The 20,228-nt window shown below is 40.5% G+C and overlaps 1 protein-coding gene across 1 annotated transcript; it reads left to right on the top strand.

The window, feature by feature from the left end:
• Positions 1 to 420: 420 nt before the first annotated feature.
• tnfaip8l1 (tumor necrosis factor, alpha-induced protein 8-like 1) lies at positions 421 to 17,958 on the top strand. Its single transcript, XM_059341756.1, has 3 exons — positions 421 to 1,108; positions 13,361 to 13,640; positions 15,448 to 17,958. Exons 2-3 carry the CDS (start codon positions 13,369 to 13,371, stop codon positions 15,734 to 15,736), a joined length of 561 nt encoding a protein of 186 aa, XP_059197739.1. The 5' UTR covers positions 421 to 1,108; positions 13,361 to 13,368; the 3' UTR covers positions 15,737 to 17,958.
• Positions 17,959 to 20,228: the final 2,270 nt, after the last annotated feature.

Raw genomic sequence — 20,228 nt, 5'->3', positions numbered from 1 at the left:
TCACATTATACCACTAGGGGGCGCGCCAGATCAATTCCACCACTGCAGGTGTCCTGTGTTTTTATTATGACTTGCAGCACTACACTACACTATACTTACAGTACAGGATATAAATATTGATAGGCTGAGTTTATGTGGTAGTTTAAATAACACTTTCTTTAATAACACTGTCTGAGGTATGACCCGAGGCTTCTGGCAATATGGGGCTCAAACTCACAGTGGTGATATCAATACTACATTACCTCAGCGTTGAAATAACAATGCAAGACAGCTATTTTGACCTCGGGAATTCCTGTTTCCTCATTATACAGATGACAAACTTCCTGTATCCTAAAAACATCCGCTGACAAAATATATTTGTGTGTGTGTGTGTGTGTGTGTGTGTGTGTTCTCATTACTAATTAAATGTTATACCACTGTGCACTCTAAAAGAAACGTGTTTTAAGAAGAAAATAAGGACATTAATGTGTAACTTAACAGGGCAGTATATCATTTAGATCACGACAGAAAAAAACTGCCCACAGTTCCTGCTCATTGTTCCCTTTACACCATTTCCTCTGGGAACTTTTCAGCCTTGGGACTGGGGACTGGACAAGGATAATTACTGGAAACCCCGATGGGGGCAGGGAATGTTCTGGCTGTAAATGGTGCTCTCTGTCGGCCTGATTGGGCTGCTCCACTCCCCCTTGTTGCTCTTCCATTGGCCCAATCCGACATCAATCTGTTGATTTCCAGGTCCCCCTCAAGTTTGAAACTTTTTTTTCACTAGGAGGAGGAGTACTCGGGTTACAACTAACTCTTGTAACCGATCTCACAGCAACCGAAAGAAGAAAACAGTCTTTCAATAATTTACACATCTGTGCCTGATACACATAAGAAGGAGCAGCTGCGAGGAGGAGAGGACGAGCTTCTTTTACCGCGGAGCTCCAACTAAACAAGCGAACAAACACAAACATGCTGTGAAGACACTTTTCTCCCTGCGCTGCCAGGATGAAGACTTGAGAGATTTGAGTTCAGATTAACTTGTCATCTTGTCGGCTGACCACTCCTGAGTCCCGCTGAGGTGAGGGAGAGAAAGAAAAAGAAAGAAAGAAAGGAAGGAAGGAAGGTGAGTGCATGTCGCCGCTGACCCCACCGCTCATCTTTTTAATGAAACATCCCATAAACAAACAATAACGGTCACCTATTACCACAGGCCTGTGGTCAGATCACACCCGAGTTATTAGGCCGTTAAAATGTCCACTTGTCAGCGTGGAGCTGCTTTTTCACGGTCAGAGGACTCATATAAACTTAATAAGCCTCAGTTTTGTTTGTTAGGTAACTTGTTTATATTTGACAGGCTGCATTTTACCACGAAGTTACCGGAAGTAACGGTCAAGCTTATCAGTTAGGACGTGATTCAAATATAGCATTTTCACAATTAAGCTAGCAGCAACAACAGAAATGGCTTCAACTTACTAAGTTAACGTCATTATGTTAGTAATTCCACTAATTTTTTTTATTTGTATCAAACAGCAAAACAATGCACAGTTACAAAGAGGAAGAAACGAGTTACAGAAAGATAAACAATGCAAAAAATAATATAGAAGTAAATCATGTTTAAAAAATAAAATAGAAGGATAATTAAATGGAAAAGAATGAAACACAAATAAATAAATAAATAATCAAATAAACAGACGCAAGATTACATGTTTTGTAGACAGGAGAGAGTTTAGATATACTGTTCAAACTCAGACTTCAACAAAAAGACATTTGGTTTTTTACTTGAAAACTTACATTTGTGTATGTGGTGAAATTAAATTTATAAGAAAATATGCATCATCATCCTTCTTTTTGTGATCAAAACAGCCAAATATGACATTTTTATAATGCAAAGTAAAACCAGTAAAAATATTGGGGCAATGTCCTTCCAGAGTTTTATGTGAATTCAAAAGACCAAAATAAATGTGAGCTCGTTTCAGGGTGCAGATCACAAAATTCCAGTGATTTATAAGTAATCTAATGTGATTGACAGTGTCAGAGTGCATTGGCTGACAGTTTTGACCAGGCTAACTTATTGAAAGAAACAAAAATAGGAGCATATCTAGGTTCACATGGTACTATGTTCCCCACATCAATATCCTCTTAATTTGACCTTTCAAAGGATTTTATGTTCTCAAAGTTTATCCCTTTGTCAAATGTTCAATATGTGTTTAAATGGGTCAATTATGTCTCATGTTGATGTCATCCACCTACAAAATCTTATCATGTTATACTATTTTAATACCTACACTTAGGGATATGGTCAGAATATTTTATCCTGTTACCGTCATCTCATACCACTATATTTGTTTTCAGGCAGTTCCTGACAAAGTATGTTTCCATACTTTGTCAAAATTATGTAAATATTGCAGGTCAGCTGCAGTTTTTTTCCAGTATGGCAATAGAAAGTATTGAGAGTTTCATTTTATAGTGTTTTGGTGATATAGACCCTACCTTCATATTTGTGGGCAAGACAGTTTTCCTGGCTTTGATGTCTCTCACATTTAAAAAGTTTATATCCCTTTGTTCTTTTGCAATTTCGACTGCAAAGCTAGCCCATGCCAATCTCTATCAAAGTTGGTTTATATCTGGAGATCTAGGACCCTGGGAACTTAGTGATGACCCCAACAGAATGTCATTTATGAGCAAATACCATGCATATTATTAGAAGACAAAATAAGGGACTTTGTCACTCAGTTCATGAATTAATCAAGAATCAGAATCGGCTTTATTGGCCAAGTACAAGGAATATGACTCTGGTTTTACAATGCTCTTAGAGGTACTTCTGTGAATTTGGATTGAAGAATATTGTCAGATTTTCTACCTAGTTTGCTGAATTATAGAAGAAACTACTTTTTAAAAATTTTCACATGCTTTGGTTGGCATACTAATTTCTCCATTGTTCCGTAGAAAGACAATCTGCACCATACCGTACATAGAATATGTATATAACGTGGCCAAATGAAAATGTTGCAAAAATGTTATATTTTACATTCATGGTGAGTGTACATGGTTTACCATCCCACAAAATAGTTTTTCTGAATGTGGAGGAACAAGGGAAAAAAGAGATAAAGAAAATGCTTTCATCCCTGCTGGGTGAAACACCTATTAAGCCTCTTTGTAGTTCCGGTGTAATCCACAGCGTTTCCAGGCCGAGACTGAAAAGGGTGAAGACATATGTTTTGCAAACACTGATATGTTTTGTAACACATTGCTGTGTTTACATTGTAAAGCTTCGCTCCAGAACAAGGTCTGATTGTGGATGAATAGCTTCACTGTGCAGTTGGGGCTCTGGCAGGTAGCAGCACACATTATCATGCACAGCCTCAACAGACATGTCAAATGAATTATGGCCTTGGATCAGGACATGGAGTTGCCTCTCTCCTTGCATTAGCTGTGTCAGTGGTGAAATGATCTAGCGTTTTTCAACCTTCTCTGTTTTAGTTGCTCAGGCGTCTTTTGTGTCTTTGTTGTTGGTAGCAATAGCTGACAACCGGTGAGCTGAGGCAAGGCCAAAATCATTATCACAGATTAACTGCAGGGCCTTATTTCAACATGTTCTGTACAATTATATCAGTCAGATGAAGTCGAAATAACCTGTAAAATAAACCAAATGTAGCAATTATTTTGATTAAATAATTTTTCAAGCAAAAATGCCAAACCTTTCCTAGTTCCTGCTTCTCTGTTGAAAGGATTCTCGTGCTTTGCATATAACTGTTGATTAGATAATTGGCAGTTTGAAGGTGTCTTCTTGGGCTCTTGGAAATTGCATTTTTACACTATTTTCTGACATTTTTTGGTTTAAGCAGTGGTTTCCAAACACTGAGGCATGTTCACCCTTTAAAAGAAGAACTATCTTATTTGTAAATTGATTATATTTGGGTTTTGGGCTGCAACTTAAGCATTACAGAATCATGGTGGGCATTTTCTTTGTATTTTGTGACATTTTGTTATATAAAATATGAATCTGTTAATTAATATGATAATCAATAATGAAAATAATCATTAGTTACAGCTCTAAAATAATCAAATTGATGTCCATTGCCTTGGAAGGAATAAACATATAAAGAAAATGAAATACAGCACAATAGAAGTACAATTAAAGTCCCTTTGTTTTAGATTTCATCCATGAGTGGTTTTAATGAGTATTTGCTTTTCATCATTAATCATAGCTTTGTGCTTCACAACAGCTTTAATATTGTTTCAGCACAATGTGATTCTGAAAGACAAGAAATAATAATAATGATATACGATAATTGCCAGTCAATAGCAGGATTAAGCAAATGGTGGTGAGCCTGGTCTATGTATATTTCAGTGTAACTGTATCTGTGCAGATCCCCTCCTCCGAGTGTCTTTTAGAATAGGACAATACAGTCACGTTGCCAGACATCCCCCCATGCAGTGCTTTTAAAGACAGAGCTTGAAATTGCAGTGAAATGCTAGAAACACTGTTGCTCCTGCTGAGGAGAATCCATGGTAACTCTCAGACGGGAGAGGTGTTTGACCTGCTTTTACTAGGCTGCAAAGTTCAGCCCAGCACGCAGGTGGCCTCCAGTTTCCCTGGAAACCTGAAACACTCAAAGCATGTGGCCTTGTCTGAAAGAGCAGAGCCGCATGACCTGCAGATATCATGGCATTGTTTGAAATGGAGCGAGTGAGGGACGGCGATGTCTGCCAATGGACCAGACTCGCCTGAGATCCCACTTGAGTCATCTATTAGTCACAGTCATGTCCTCTCATATTGGTCCCCCTCTGTTTTCACTGATCTCCATCCCTGCTGTTCTTACAGCCAAGCCCTCTGGTATTTGCCACTCCATTGACGTACCACGTTAACAAATTATGCTCTCTTGAGGTGAAGGAAATTACTCATAATATGCCCTGCTCTTATGGTGGCCTTAATTAAGATGTCAAAGGCCCAGACATCAGTCACAACCGAAGCACCAGTTAGCACCCTGACCGTGACTTGCTTTACGTACATTAGGATGCTAATTATATTCCAAACAAATGTCATTCAAACTTGGACTAGGCGGTTAAAGTGAAGCCATGTGATAGTGGACTTCGCTTTAATTAATTTTTCTTTTTCCTTTCCAAATCAGCTCATTTGTAACCATAAAACAACTTCCCGCTTCTGAATTTTAATGCTAGAACAAATGTTGTCAGTGAGTGTTGTGTTGGCCCTCGGGCAGCGCAGCAGCTACTGTATTCCCAGCCTGATTATACATGCGTAACACTGACTGATGTTCCTAAATTAACGCCATCAGCTCACAGTCACTGCCTCTTACTGTATGTGTGGGCAGTCCAGCCTTTATCCCCCGTCCCTCATCTCTGCCCCGACCTGTTGCACTGCAGCAGACTCCTCTTAGCCTCCGGTCTATTTTAGTCCAAATCGGCAGGCTGAATTATTAATCCCCGATCCATTATATGCCGATGTGTTAATTATTAATTGTTCAGCAGGCTCTGGCAGATCTGAGAAAACTCTTAAGAAAGGCTAGGATGGGGCATAGTGTCTGAGCGAAAGGCACTGATTGCCTCCTTTCTCAAAAGATCTGCACAGATGATGGCTGTGTGGGAGGATGAGGATGTGACAGCACATAACCTATTATCCATTTTATTCCAGAGCATGTATGTTCACATATGTGCATCTGTTTGGATGTAATTACGGCTCTCATGTCAGAGCTGCTGAACCAGATGAGTGTGTGTGTGTGTGTACAAAGAGGCCATTACGCAGACACACACACGCCTGCCATATACAATTGTTAATACACAGCTCCGGCTCTCTTATCAGCAGTCAGCACCTCCTCTGTTATGCAACATCTCAAGAGAAGAGTGAGACAAACACTACAAAAGTTGATGAAAGATGATATTGCAGCGTTCACTTGTCCTGAATCCTGCTGTTGATTCCCTAACAGTGGAGTGGTAGCACAGCTCATTTGAGTGGTTACTTGTCCTCTCTGAACACAAAGCACGGATGTACCTTATATAACAACCAGGATTGTCTATTGTTTCTCAAAGTGGAGACAGATTATATCATACAGCTGGGGAGAATCTGTGGAGAAAGAAGTTTTGTGATTCTGATAAGAATTAGTTTTAATGACATCCGTAATACTTTTGGTCATGATCAAGAGGATTGTTTTGTTTTTTTCAAACTTTCTCCCAGGGTTTCACAGTTTTCTTGTTATTTTGTGAAGTGTTGTGAGGCTTTTATTTAAACTAGTTTAGGAGTAGATGGGGTAATGCATGGCTCTATAGACTTCACACGTTTGCTGTTTTTTATTCACCCTTTGCTCGTGGGAGTTCTACCAAAAGGCAGCAAAGCAAATACAAATGTTCAGAGAGTGTACACAAAAAAATCATCCAACCCTCTTCAACATCCCTGCAATAAATACTACCTTTATGGTGCTTATCATGTCTATCATGAGAGGTGTTGATTGAATAGTTCCTTGTGTTGGAGCTGAAATGATAGTTAATTGACAGGAAAGTGATCAGTAACTCCATATTTTAATCGTCAATTAATAGTTACTCATAAAGTGACCGTGAACTGATTATCATTTGAACCATTGCTCCGATAAGAGGCCCGTGGAGGCATGCGAGAAAAACAGCCTTCAAGCTGTTCTTTTAATTAAATCGGAACTGAGACAATCAGCTGAATTTTTTTTTTAGGCAAAAATGCTCAGACATATGAATATTTGCTGGTTTTTTAATTTTCTTTGAACAGCATGTCTTTGGGTTTGGGACAAACAAGTAATTTAAATTTGGCTTTTCACTATTTTATAGACCAAACAATGAAGCGATTTAATTCTAAGGAAATCAACAGATAATAAATAAGGAATAAAAATTTTAGCTGCAGGCTTAAATTGATTATGTTTGTGCTAGTTATATTATTTATTTGGATTTATTACTAGTTTTAGGCATTTTTTTTGGTATTTTACATATATTGAACATTCGACAGCAGCAGGAAACAGCAGGGCAGAGGAGTTGGGGAGGGCTGGAGGGGGGGATGGCATATGGTAAAGGTCACTGACTGGACTCAAACTGGGGATGCTCTCCTCACACGCTATCTGTCTTGGACCTCTTGATCACCAAGACAAGCTTTTATAAATGTGAGGACTAAAAACTCTAGAATATGACCATAGCTTCTGATTGTTGATGTGATATGTTAAGTACACAACAGAGAAAAAGAGCCACTGTCACATCAGAGAGGTATTCATGGACACACATTAAGCTGAGGGCAGATTATAGGTTGTTTTGTTCGGTGAGTCATGATGTGCTGTGATTTATGTCTGTTCAGAAAGTTGGAGAGCAGTAAATCCATACTAATACAGAGCTCCTCTCGGTGATCGTTTCCATCCTATAGCAGTGTAGATTTCCTCTGCTGATGGAGTCGTCTCTGTCAGGGTCACAGTGCCCCCAATCCATGTGACTACTCATCCCTGAAGAATATGAAAGTCGTGACATTTTCTGCTGCCATCAACCAATCACTTGTGAGGCGAAGTGTCATGGAAAAGTTCTGCTATCTCTGCCAAAGCTTTTTTAGCAACTTGAGGTGGCCAAGCAGTGTAGAAACACGTCCTTTATGGTTTTCCTCTTTATACTGGCTGTTATCAGCACCCACCAAGCTGTCTAGATTGGCAGCAGGTATTAGAGCGGTGGTATTTTGGGTTCTGTGGCCTCTTCTTCCTCATGAGGCACGGTGGCATGCGTTAGAGTGGGCGGGAGCTACAGGTGTATCCAATTTCTGGCTTTTTCTCACCTGTCACACCTCAGTATGGTTTGACTGACAAGTGAGTGCAGTGGATCCAGAGGCTGCATGCTGGATGCTGCTCAATACCCCAGTTTGGTAAACCAATGCCATGCTTACATCGTGTTGGATTTACTCTAAATATGAGCAGCCAAAATGCAACAAAATGGTCATGTCATGGAATTTTTATGTGCTTAATGCAGATATTTACTTATGAGTTGTATTAATTGGTCAATGAGTCAACACAGGCGACAAATACTGCAGCTAGTTCAGTCAAACATTCACTGTTTTTGTCTGTCCTCTGTTTTATATCCTTATAATTTGTATATCCACAACCAAACAAGCGATTTGAAGTCTTCTTGGGTGATTTGAAATTATGTGGAACATTTTTTTTTAACACATCTTTCTTCCATTTTAAAGGATTAAACAATGATTCATTTCTATTATGACCACATTAAAAGAAGCAATGTCTTCTCTAGACCCCTAATGCCAACTTTTAGTTTCGGTATGAGCACTTCAGCCAAAGTATTTCTTTGCTTTTTGGATTGTTCAGGATTAAAGGATCCAGTATTTACAGTTTTATTTGTTCTGACAGATGTGTGTGGTCCCTCTCCCATTCAGACATATTTCCAACCATCCTGGCACTGGATTGGCTAATCACAACCATTTGTTTAATAGGGCGGGTTTGATAGAATTATAGTGACTGTTTAGCTTTAGTTGAATAAGGTTGCGACAAGACCAGCATTTCTTTCCTGCATGAAAACAAGGCAAGCTGCCCCAACTTTAATGTGTCACTTAGGGCTACATCATACACTTTGCTGCTATGACTGACTGTAGGTCTATTTAGAGGCATTTGCTCTGGACTAGTTGATAACACCCTTTGGAAATCTGACATTTGGCGCAGTTGAGGCCCTAATAATCATAACGCAGCCAACTCCTGGAGGCTCAAATAAGTTAAAGAGTCTTTCAAAGTTGAAGCACCAAGATGTAGAAGTCGTTCTTTACAGCCCTTGTTCACTGTGTCAGTCTCAAAGGTCTGCACAACGGCCACACTGTGACAACGCTAAATGAACACGACAGCCAGTAGGAGTTGTCATCCCACTTATTCCCCTTCCCCCCAAATGAATTGGGAAGAGGTGTTGGCTGAAATGTCCCCAATGCAGACATCAGCTTTACCTGCCCTGAAACTCAAAGAGGCAAAGCAAATTAAAGGCAGATAATAAAGGGCCTATGCAGCTTCACCTGACCCAGCTTCAATAATCCTCCAAGGACTAGAAAGAGGACAGTTGGGGTTATTTCTTCATCATCACAGCCTCTTTTTTCTTTTTTTTTTTTTTTACCTCTGATCCTTCAGACAAGGCTGTCTGCACCTGCTGGAGGGTGTGAACGTCCCTGAGTGCATTACCCAGAATCCCTCACTGTCACGAGACATCCACCCAACACTGTGTGTAGGGTCCGGTTTCATTTCCATGAGTCATGTTTGCTTAGCTCTCGCCTGCATGTCTTTGTGAGTGTGCAGGCTTGTTCTTTGTGAGTTGATGATTTTGTAGCTTGTCTAACTGCTATAATTATGCTGGGGAGTTGATAGCTGCTGCAATCTGTCTTTGTTTTTCATTTCATTTTCAGCTGCTCGCACCAGACCTATCAGTAATGTGTATGCATACATGCAGATGTTTGTTTGTGTGATTCCTGCAGGCAGCGATGGCTGTGGCTTGTATATTTTTGCAACAACACTCCACAGTTTATTCTGCTGTCATGTCTCGTTCAGCCTTAAATCCTTTAAGATTTTTGCCTCTATAAATACTATGAAGGCGCTGTGTCAGTGTTGGCCAGGCTGTCCCCTGGGCACCGGACTTCACAGGCCATTTAGATCTGGCACTAACCACTCTTGTGCTGCAAAGTCACCAAAAAAAAAAGATTCCTTGATCTAAAACCGTTTTCATCACTCCAAGCACTTTTCCCCTGAGGAGCTTTTTTCATGAGGCCTTTAGTTTTCTCATTCAGGGGAAATGGAAGGGGAAAGTGAGGAGTGAGGATCTCCCTCCATCCTAAAGATAAGAGCGCCAGGGGTCTGTTATGTCACTCTTCATCTTTGAGTGAAACCTCAGACAGACATTCCCAAGTGCCAGAAGTGTTTGTATTCACGGGTATGAAAGACAAACACTCCTCCCTTTCTCATTCTTTTTCTGTCGTTCGTCAGCAGGCTACACAGAGTTGTGATTGGCTCTCTCCCCGACCTGAGTGGAATTTAATGAGCAATATGAAACAACCCTCCAATCTGACAAAGAGGTTACTTTTCTTAATGTGCCCATTATCCAGCCGCACTTTTCTAAACTCTTAAACGTCCATCAGCAAGGGCGCAGAAAGGAAGAGAGGGAGGTAAATGCATAAGTACTCTAAGTGTTGCGATAAGCGATCGTCCTCTTGAGGCTCACCGTCGTGATTAGAGGGTGACAGCAGGACTAAGTGATTGTTTTCAATCGCTGCTTGCATAGGTACACAGCTCTCAAGTTTCTTTTTTTGGGGGGTGGTGAGGGGCTTTTCAGCTTCATCATTAGTGTCTTTCTCCTTGTTATCCATTTCACACACATTGCATCAGAGCAGGATTTTCTGTAACAAGTGCAGCCTGGCAAGTTTAGAGTTACAATCCTGGTGAAACGGTCGATGGGGATCTGCCAGTGATCCTTGATCAGCACAGCCAGAGGCCCGATTAAAAGTCCAGCACCTGCAAAGAGAGAGGGAGTAAAACTAGATTCAGCAAGAGACCGTATATAAATGACCTCTCATTCAACACCTACATTTCCCCCAATGTTTCAGGATTGATATATAACACACCCCCGCCCCCTTTTCCCTTCCATCTCTCCGCCTCTGTCTTTGCTCTCCCTCTCCTCATGTGTCTCCTCCCTGGGAAGCATCCTGCTGACACTCTCTCCAAGGAGTCTTATTGATATTCTTGGAGAGGCATTGCAGAGAGAGAGAGCTAGCGAGGGGAATGAAAGTCACACACTGTAGCACGTAGACGCACTGCCTTCTAGTACCAACAATAAAAATCACAAGTCACCCAGCAGGGATGTGTCACCGTTCATTTTGTCTGCTGCACTAATAGAAAAACTCCTGCTTTGGATTTTTATTATTCTCCAGCACGTGGAAAGGCAATTTGCCAATCATGCAGATTTTTAGTTGAGCTTTAGGGTTACTTCCATGTGGAGGAGATTAGACCCCTATTGTGATATGAATTTGCTTAAATATAATTATTTTCACACACCAATTAGGCTACATTTAGCATGTCAGTGACAGGGAGATATTAAGTAAATAACATCTGACTGTTTTTCCCCCTGAGGTGAAGAAATGGGTTAGTTAATTGCATGAATATTTCCTTGATTCCTGAGAGGCAACACAATGGGGCCTGGTATTGTTTATTTAAAATGTTTTTATACTGCTGTTTATTCAACACTTGAGTCTTGGTACTGATACAAAAACACTACAGTATACGGAACATAAGCATGTCGTGTCCATAGAGCAGAAATGATTAGTTTGTTAACTGATCAGTCAGTCGGCAGAAAATTAAGCTGCAACTGTTTTGTTAATTGTTTGAGTCATTTTAAAAGTAAATGCTCCAATTAATCTCTTATGTAGGTTCTCTAATGTGAAGATTTTTTTCTGTTGTTACCTCATAATAAACTTTATGTTCTGGTGTTTTGGATTGTTAGTCTCACAAAAGACATTTGTAGATGTCACCTTGGCATCGAGGAAACTGACACTCATATCTTTCACTTATTTTTTTACATTTCAGGTTCAAAACAACATGCCACTTAATTAAGAAAGTAATTGGCAGGTTAGTGGATAATGGAAATAGTCAAGTTTTTCCTCCAAAAGAATCCGAACTTTTCACCTTAGTCTAAAACATGAGGTGCAATACCTCCTCATAATATGGTAGATCAGAATACATATTTATGTAAATCTGTAGTGTTTTGTCCTGCCAGACTGTATCGACTTTGATTGCTCTCTCGTTATATTTATGAATTTATTTATTTATTTATTTTTAACCTCTTGATACAGAGAGACCCAATCAGCAGGGGCTATGCATTACATGCCTCAGAAATATCCATGTATAATCATCCTCTGTTCATAGAAGTTATGGATGTTCTACTGTTTGAAACATGAGATCTCCAGCTGTGTATGTTGTCCAAACTGTGTCTTATTAAGAAATATTTATGTGTATGTGGGGGTGTTTGTTTACTGTCTGTTCATTGGCCTTGCTTTATAATTTTACGAGTATTAATTATAAAGACATTGCAGCTCTGTAGTGAAGGAGATGTTTTATTACCATCATTACCTATTAGTCAATTAAAATTGATAATAAGTGTCAAAAGGTCAATTATAAAGCAAAAATGCGAAACATTCTCTGGTACAAGCTTCAGGAAGGTTTAGCTGTTTTTTTTTTCTTTTTTTGTGTCATTTTTAAATAATTTAAAATATCAAAATATCTTTTGAGTTTTAAACTAGTTGTTGAACAAACCAAGACATTTGAAGACATTACCTTGATCTCTGGAAAACTGTAACAGGGTTTTTGACATTTTTTATAATCAGTGGCAATGAAAATAATTGGTAGTTGCAGCCCCTTTTCAAGATTCCTAAAATTATGTCTAGGGAGTTGTTTAATGATAAAACTAATTCGTTTTTAGTTCTTTTTGCATAATTCTGAGAAAATATTTTTTAAGGGTGGCCATGTCTTATCAACATTAAGCTCCTGTCCTCCTCTTCATCCTCATTCACTGCCTGCACTGGAGCTGGAGGATAGTTGTGGTAAATGTTTTTTTTGTTGTCTGTTTACTCTCGTGTTCCAAGGTTATCCTTTTGAGATCGACAAAGGTTAGAGAGGGAGTGTACTGGAAAATAGAAAGATAGATTTATTATTATTTTTTAAACTCTATGTACAAACCTGGAGAAGTGACCCGCGGAAGGCACTGAGACGCGGCTGCTGAAATGACGAGGCGTGCTGTGGACCTGCCTCATTTGATGGGAGAGATTGGAGGGGTGTGAAAGCCGACGGCCCCCGTAACCCCCCGCTATTCATGAGCCTCCATTGTGGGGGCAGCCTTTCACTCTGCTTCGGCACACAAACACGCACTCAGAATCAACATCATACACAAGTCAAACAACACGCGTGCAGTGAATAAGTCGTGTCTCCTGTTCACCTTCACACACTCATGCACAATTGTTTTCTCTGGCTGGCGTGGTCGTGCTGTACCTGAGTCTGACTTTACTGCTGCACACGTAATGACACATTCTTCTCTAACTACCTTGTAGGCTCCGAGCCAGAGGGTTGCTGGGACTAATTTGACAGCTGCCACGGCTCATTATCTGATAAAGGGGACAGTTCATGGCCCTGCAGTTTAAACAGTGTTAATGTAGATGTTATTTGCAATAACCTCAAACATTGCAGGCTGTCAATGTGTTATGTTTTCACTTCGAGGAGAGAACGTCTGAACTGCTATCTAAGAAACTGTTTCACATCACCTGGAAAAAGAAAAGGATATCCACTCATTAGGTGCATAACCATTTAACTAAACTGTATTTTTTTTTCTCACCTTGACCCAGGTTTGACCATGGACTCCTTCAGCACCAAGAGCTTAGCCCTGCAGGCTCAGAAAAAGCTGATGAGCAAGATGGCCACCAAGAGCATGGCCAACCTCTTCATCGATGACACCAGCAGCGAGGTGCTGGACGAACTGTACCGCGTCACCAAGGAGTACACCCGCAACCGCAAAGAGTCCCAAAAGATCATCAAGAACTTGATCAAGATGGTGGTGAAGCTGGGAGTGCTCTACAGAAACAACCAGTTCAACGGCGAGGAGCTGATACTGGTGGACAACTTCAGGTAGGTAGCAAGGAATATTTTAACGCTATGGGATATGCAGGAAATGCGAGTTAGATGAGAAGAATGATAACTCTCTTACTGTCTTGCAAGATCTGGCTGCACCCATTATCATTTTGCTGTAGGGGAAAATGCTCCAGCTTGTTTGTATTTCTTTAAACCAATCACGATCGACTTGCACAGGATGCAGCGATGGTGCCCTGCAGAAAAGATAGCGGAGATAGCAGAATGGTAATTCTGAGAGGTTGGAGAACTAAACCTGGAGGTAGTCATTGAAAGCATCAAGATGACGAAGCTGATGAGACCTGGGTTTAGACTGAGACCAAGGTCTGAGAGCTTTTCACCCGAAACCTCAAACTGAATACAGCCATATCACCCTGCACAATATTAGGCCGGATCATATGGCTAAGTCTTCCATCGCAAATTTGTTAGATGCAAGATAAGTGTTTTGCAAATCAAACCCCATCGTGAATGAAGAATTGTGAATTCTGCAGAGATGCCCACAAATCGTTTTCTACAGACTGAAGAAAAAGTCTTTAATTGGTAGAGATCCTTACACCACGCTCATTTTAATTAATGAATTTTAATTTCAATGAAAATCAGAACGATGATCAAACATGATCAATAACCCCAATATCATTATTCATAACGAAATTGTCGGGGGGGAAAAAATGCTATTTTATTATCTTTTCCCCAAGTCTTGCAGCCCTAATTATTAATGTTTGTTCATTAACTGGCCCCTGGCCTCGTTTTACAAAAGTGGCTCTAGAGCAAACCAAGTTGAGTAACTATGACTTAGAATGTCGTAAATCGTCACGAAAATTGCCATAATGCAAATCACCCGATGTTTTTTTTTATTTTTTATATCTCAATAGATGATTATGTCCTAATAGAGATGGAGTGTGGGCACTGCAGTGTAAGATTTAGCGGTGATGCTGGGAAGCCACAGTGGGAGTTAAGCTTTTATGCTTTCAAGACTACAATAGACTACCGACTCATGTCAGAGCGTTAAGTACAGAGTAAGAGCCAGGGAGCGATTACCTTAAATCACTTTACCGCCCTGTGTGACAGCCAGACAGCACGGAGTGGACGCCTGGCCAATCCTAGCGCTTAAATTTTCTTGACATGAAAAGCTGTGGGATTCAAAATAACGTGAAAGCAACAGCTGTCCAACGTTAAGAAATGTGCCTCCCAACACCAAAGCTTATCTTGTCTGTTTTATCTGTACACAAACCATAAAAATGACAAAATGTGGTTTAAGGAAGTTACAAACTGGAACTACTTCTCGATGGAAAACATTTCTGTGCAGTGTCTAGCATGAGGGAAGCCTCAACCTTCTGATCTTGTAATCACAAAGAAAATGTATTCAGGAACTTTTATCACATCCTACATATATTTAAATACCGTTATAGTGTGTCAGAAGGTGGCAAACCTTGAGAAAACAACAATGAGCTGATTCTGGTTGAGAGCTCTTCAAGTGGAGAGAACTGCAGTTCAAGTGCATTTTTTGTGTGCTGATGGAAGCAAATTAAGGAAATTGACTTTTACATCAGTTTATATATTTTCCACTAAAATAGAATAACTCAGCTTGGAGGCATGTGAAGCCGACACAAGTGCACAGTATGGAGAATGGAGATTATATTAGCATGGAGATGCATCGCAGCGAAGGACAACACTGTAACTGATAGAGGGGAGTTGTGAAACTTTTCTGAAGAAAATCACAAGACAGCAGTTTCTATTTTTACTTCCTTCTGCTGCTCCAGTCAGAATTAGGAACTGACAGCCTCTCTTGTCTCTCCTCGTCTCACAGGAAGAAAGTCCACACCCTGGCCATGACGGCGGTCAGTTTCCACCAGATTGAGTTCACCTTTGACCGCCGCGTCATGAGCGCCATTTTGAATGATTGCCGCGAGCTGCTGCACCAGGCCATCAAACGCCACCTGACAGCCAAGAGCCACTCGCGAGTAAACCACGTCTTCAATCATTTTGCCGACTGTGACTTCCTGGCGGCTCTCTACGGGCCCTCGGAGGTTTACCGCACTCACCTGCAGAGGATCTGTAACGGGGTCAACAAGATGCTCGACGAGGGGAACCTCTGACCTCTGCTGGCCTCCTCATCAGGCACCTTTTACCTCCAGTCACCTCATGTACCATCTTGCAAGATTCCTTTTTTTTAAGGTGACAATAATGAACATTTTTATTTTTAATTTGTAGCTTTGTGTTTATGTGTGCCTTTCAGCCGTTACTGTAACACTGAAATGATCTCGGCTAGTTAGTCCAAAGTCTGTTTCTTCTCCAGCCTCCACAGTAAACAAAACCCAGCAGCTGTTTTTTTTTTGTTTTTTTTTAATGAATGTAAAAACTTCATGCTCTTATCAGTATATTCAGGGATAGGAGCCTTGACAACTGTGCCTTGAAAAAAACATATTTTTGTCTTCATTCCAAGGGCACTTTGCTTGCTCTCTTACTTAATCAAAAAGACATGAATCAGGCACAAGCCTTCAGTCATATCTCTGTGAGGAGCTTTTAATGGACCAAAATCATTTTTGGGGAGCACCAGGAGAGGACAGAAAGTGAATTTCCATCTTTTCCAAATACCCAAGGACATAAAGAAGTGATTTTTTTTGTGTGTTTGTTTTTTCTAAAAGTAGTATTGCACTCGATCCTGAACAAGCGCTGTACTGTACTTTCCTGCAATAATGAAACCATGTGAAACCCAGCAGAGTAATCCTGCTTAGCCTGCATTTTACAGCTTTCGCCATCATGCACTGAACTCCACTTTGTAGAGAGGCCAGGCCTTTTGTTTCAGAGGCACCTATAAACCCAGTTTTTGCTTTTTAATAGTCTGTTTTATGGCCGCCACAACAAAGATGAAGTATTTAGGTCATAGGGGAACCATAAACATGAAGGAATTCTGTTTTGCTGTGTAGTGTTGAATGTGCTGCTGGCTGTACGCTCATCAGAAAACTGAAAAACTTTGTCCATAAATGTCAAAATCGCAGCAGGGAAGCAGCACAATGTGGCTCAAAGGTTGCTCTGGCATTTTGTCAGAGAGGAATAAAGAGCAATCACAGTCGAGCTGCTTGTCATAATAGATGTTAGAGCCGAGGGTCAGCTGTGTTTCAGATTTATCGGCGTTGCCTCTGGTTTATCTAAAAAGCACTGAAACTGTGGTTTGAATCCTGACAGAATCGAACTAAAAAGACTCCCCATGAGCAGTCAGATGAAAGGATGGACGAAAAACCTGCGATTCCCTGTCTATAAAAGAGGGCCAGGTAGGGTATAGAGATTAGAGCAGAGACAAACACAGTAACTGATTGTACTCTCCCACTGCAATTACAGCTCCCCACTCTGAGGTGGTATAATGGCCTGGAGCCTGCCTCTGTCGAGCAGCCACTCCATTTCACCACACAGCAGCCTCATGTATAGTGATGGAGATAACCATCTCTGTTTGCGCAATGCAAGTCCTTTTAATGGAGTGAGAGATGTTGTTGTGTTTCTTCCTTATAAAGGAGAATATGAATAGTTACTACTATCCCTCCCGAACCTCATATAATAGCTGTCTTCCCCTTTTTGTCTATGTGTTTTTGTATCACTGAGCCTGTCTGGGAGATTGTTTTGTGCTGCGGCCTCATTTTGTATTCTGTGTGTGAGTGTGTGTTTGTGTGCGTACCTGTGAGAGAATTGGAAATTGAGCCGTGTAATAAGCGCTGTGCTTTTCCAGATAGGATTGCTGAAACTTTAACTTCATCCACAGCAGCTCTGCCAAAGAAACGAAGACTGATGTTCCTCAAAATGCAGTCTTTTTTCCCCCCAGAGAACATTTCAGAAAACACTATGCACTTGATAATTAAACGCCTGATCACGGTGATAATGAAGACAAAGATGGTGGCTGTTGTGGTTTTGACCCTTTTTTATAAATTCTGTTTAGTTCTTTGATGACTTCCCTGATTCTCGTTTGCTAGACCCATTCGACTCTCGCTGCATCATTTTGGGAGGCTTTGAAGTAAATCCTTTATCCTAAGTCCCCAAAAACAGTTGACTTTAATTGTCTTTGGGTGCCATTTTCTCCAATCCCTCCACATCTCAGGGTAAGTTTAAATCTCCCTCTGTTTAAAACCCATGACACACTAAGTAGAAATCACCAGGAACATCTGCAACAGCCCCACTTATTTTACTAAAGCCCTCAAACTAAGCATACTTATCATGTTGCATTTTTACTATGTGAATTGTTTTTATTTTCACTCATGTACATATGATTGTTATTGTGTCTCTGTATCCAAACACAACAAATATAATACAATTTACTTTTTTAAAAGAATACATTTCTTGTCTTTTTTTCTCTCTCCCAATCAAGCAAGAGCTTCTTCCCATTAGTATGTTGGATGTTGGAATTTTCCGTGCCAGATCAAGGGGTAATCTGACTATGTCTGACCTGGATTTGGTCAGCCAAATCCCTTTCCTCCTGCTCCCAGTATTGTTAGGAAGCCATGAAAGCAAACACAAATTTATCTGACTGACAAACAATTCAGCTTCTGGGTCGTTTTTTTCCACTTCCTGCAGGGCAACGCCACGGTCAAAGATAAAACAGGAAATTAGTAAGATGGAAAGACTCCTTGCTTCTGTTTTTAGAAATGTAAACAGTGAGCTGCAGTGTAATTTCAAGTGCAGCATGAATAGCACTCAGTGAATTCATTCTGAGTTTAATCCATCATTGACTTTGCTGCTTTTCAGACTTTGCAATGATAATTTGGCCTGTAGCATGTCTGCAGCTCCTCCCTGCAGCACACTTGAAAGGCTACTGCAGTATAAAGTGCCCAATTATCATCTAATGGTCATGCATAATGTTTTCTCTTTTTTGGGGGAATGCACCCTCGAGTTCAGAGAGCACTGTTATGACTGAACTGGGATGTGAGTGCAGTCACGTCTCATTGTGTCTCTGAGTACTTTGTTCTCTTCTTATTTGACTTAACTATGATGTCAAAGCAAAATCATCTCGACATCTTCTTCAGTGATTCATTTCTGCCCCTCTTCTGTTTAAGGGAAATTGTGTAAGAGGTTAAAGAAGAATAACAAGTTTTTTGGGCCTCCGCGTCGGCAATGTGTGATGATGTGTTTTTCAGTTTTTTGTCTATTCATATGTATATTTGACCATCCATCCAGACGTCTGTCTCCTTTTTGTGGCGATATCTCAGGAAAGCCTGGAGGGAAATTCTTCAGATTTAGCACAAATGTCCACGTGGACTCAAGGATGAACTGGTTAGATTTTGGTGGTCAAAGGTCAAGGTCACTGTGACATCACAAAATACATTTTTGGCCATAAATCAAGATTTCATTCACTGACAAAATGTCACACTAATGCGATAGAATCATGTATGTAAAAAGAGAACAAGATAAAGCGTTGGAGGCGGTGCCCCATGAAAGTTCACCAGTGGCAGATGAAGCCAAAAACAATTAAACATCAGGTTGAAAATGTGTGTGGAGCATTCCATTTTCAATAATTTGTAGCTTCTTTACAGCAACACCCATACTGTTGTCTACTGTCACAAGAGTCTGAACAAACCTCAAGGTTGTTAAAAAGTCTTTAAAGTTTGGAAAATGCTTAATTTTAACTGTTCAAGGTTAGGAATATGCCTGAAATTAAATGTTCTATTTGAGTAATGCTTAATATTCAACATATGGTGTTTCATTTACACAATCACTCATGTAAAACAAAAATATTTTAATATTTGAAATGAAACAATCCCATTGTCCTATTTTGGCACCTTGTAAAATGCTTGAATTCTACTCGATGTAAACTGCAACTTGGCTGGTTGGTGGAGTCACACAACCGTGATGCAGTAGTTCCAGTTTTGGGAGAGGCAGGGGGAAAAAGGTTGAGGAGAATTTCCGTTTGCTTATTTTTTTTGTCCTTTCTAATGTCTGTGTGCCTCGCTCAAACACTTCCTGAAAATTAAAAATTTGGAAATGACAGTCACGATGTGATTATCAGTGGATGTGACTGAGGGCTCTAATACATTTTGGTGAAGCTTCCACTGGGGCATAATTATCATTTCTACATAATGAAGTGACTACAAAGGAGCTGTCCTGCATCCTAAGGAGGAGAGAGCTGAGAAGAGGAGGCGTGCAGAGGACCCATTACTCTCTCCACTTGTGTTCAAGCACAAATTACTGAGTTATGATTTGTGCTGCAGACTCCTAACCTGCACTAAACAAAGTTGAGATGAGCGTCATATTTAACTCCAGTATCAATTACGACAAAGGGATGATTCGCCTGCTTGCTTGGCTGTGCACACGTACAAGGACAAACTGAGCTGGACTTTCATCCCTGCAAGGATACAGGCAGTTGGTTTTGGCGTAACTCTGCAAAGCCTGGCTGTCTGTCAATACGGGCGCAAACACCCTAATGTTTGAGTTCTGGGTGGTGCTACAAAACAAACCACAGGGCATTGTGTTCAAACAGCAGGCAATGCACTGCACTCATACAACATCACACAGTCATATTTCTCGATTTTCTTTTATCATCAATGCCAGCAGAAATGCCTTTCAGGCCTAATGAGTGAAAAAGCACTGGGAATGCAGTCAAAAGAT

The sequence above is a fragment of the Centropristis striata genome, chromosome 9, assembly GCF_030273125.1.
Source record: "Centropristis striata isolate RG_2023a ecotype Rhode Island chromosome 9, C.striata_1.0, whole genome shotgun sequence".
Taxonomy (NCBI): domain Eukaryota; kingdom Metazoa; phylum Chordata; class Actinopteri; order Perciformes; family Serranidae; genus Centropristis; species Centropristis striata.
This window is presented reverse-complemented; position numbering and strand designations above follow the sequence as displayed.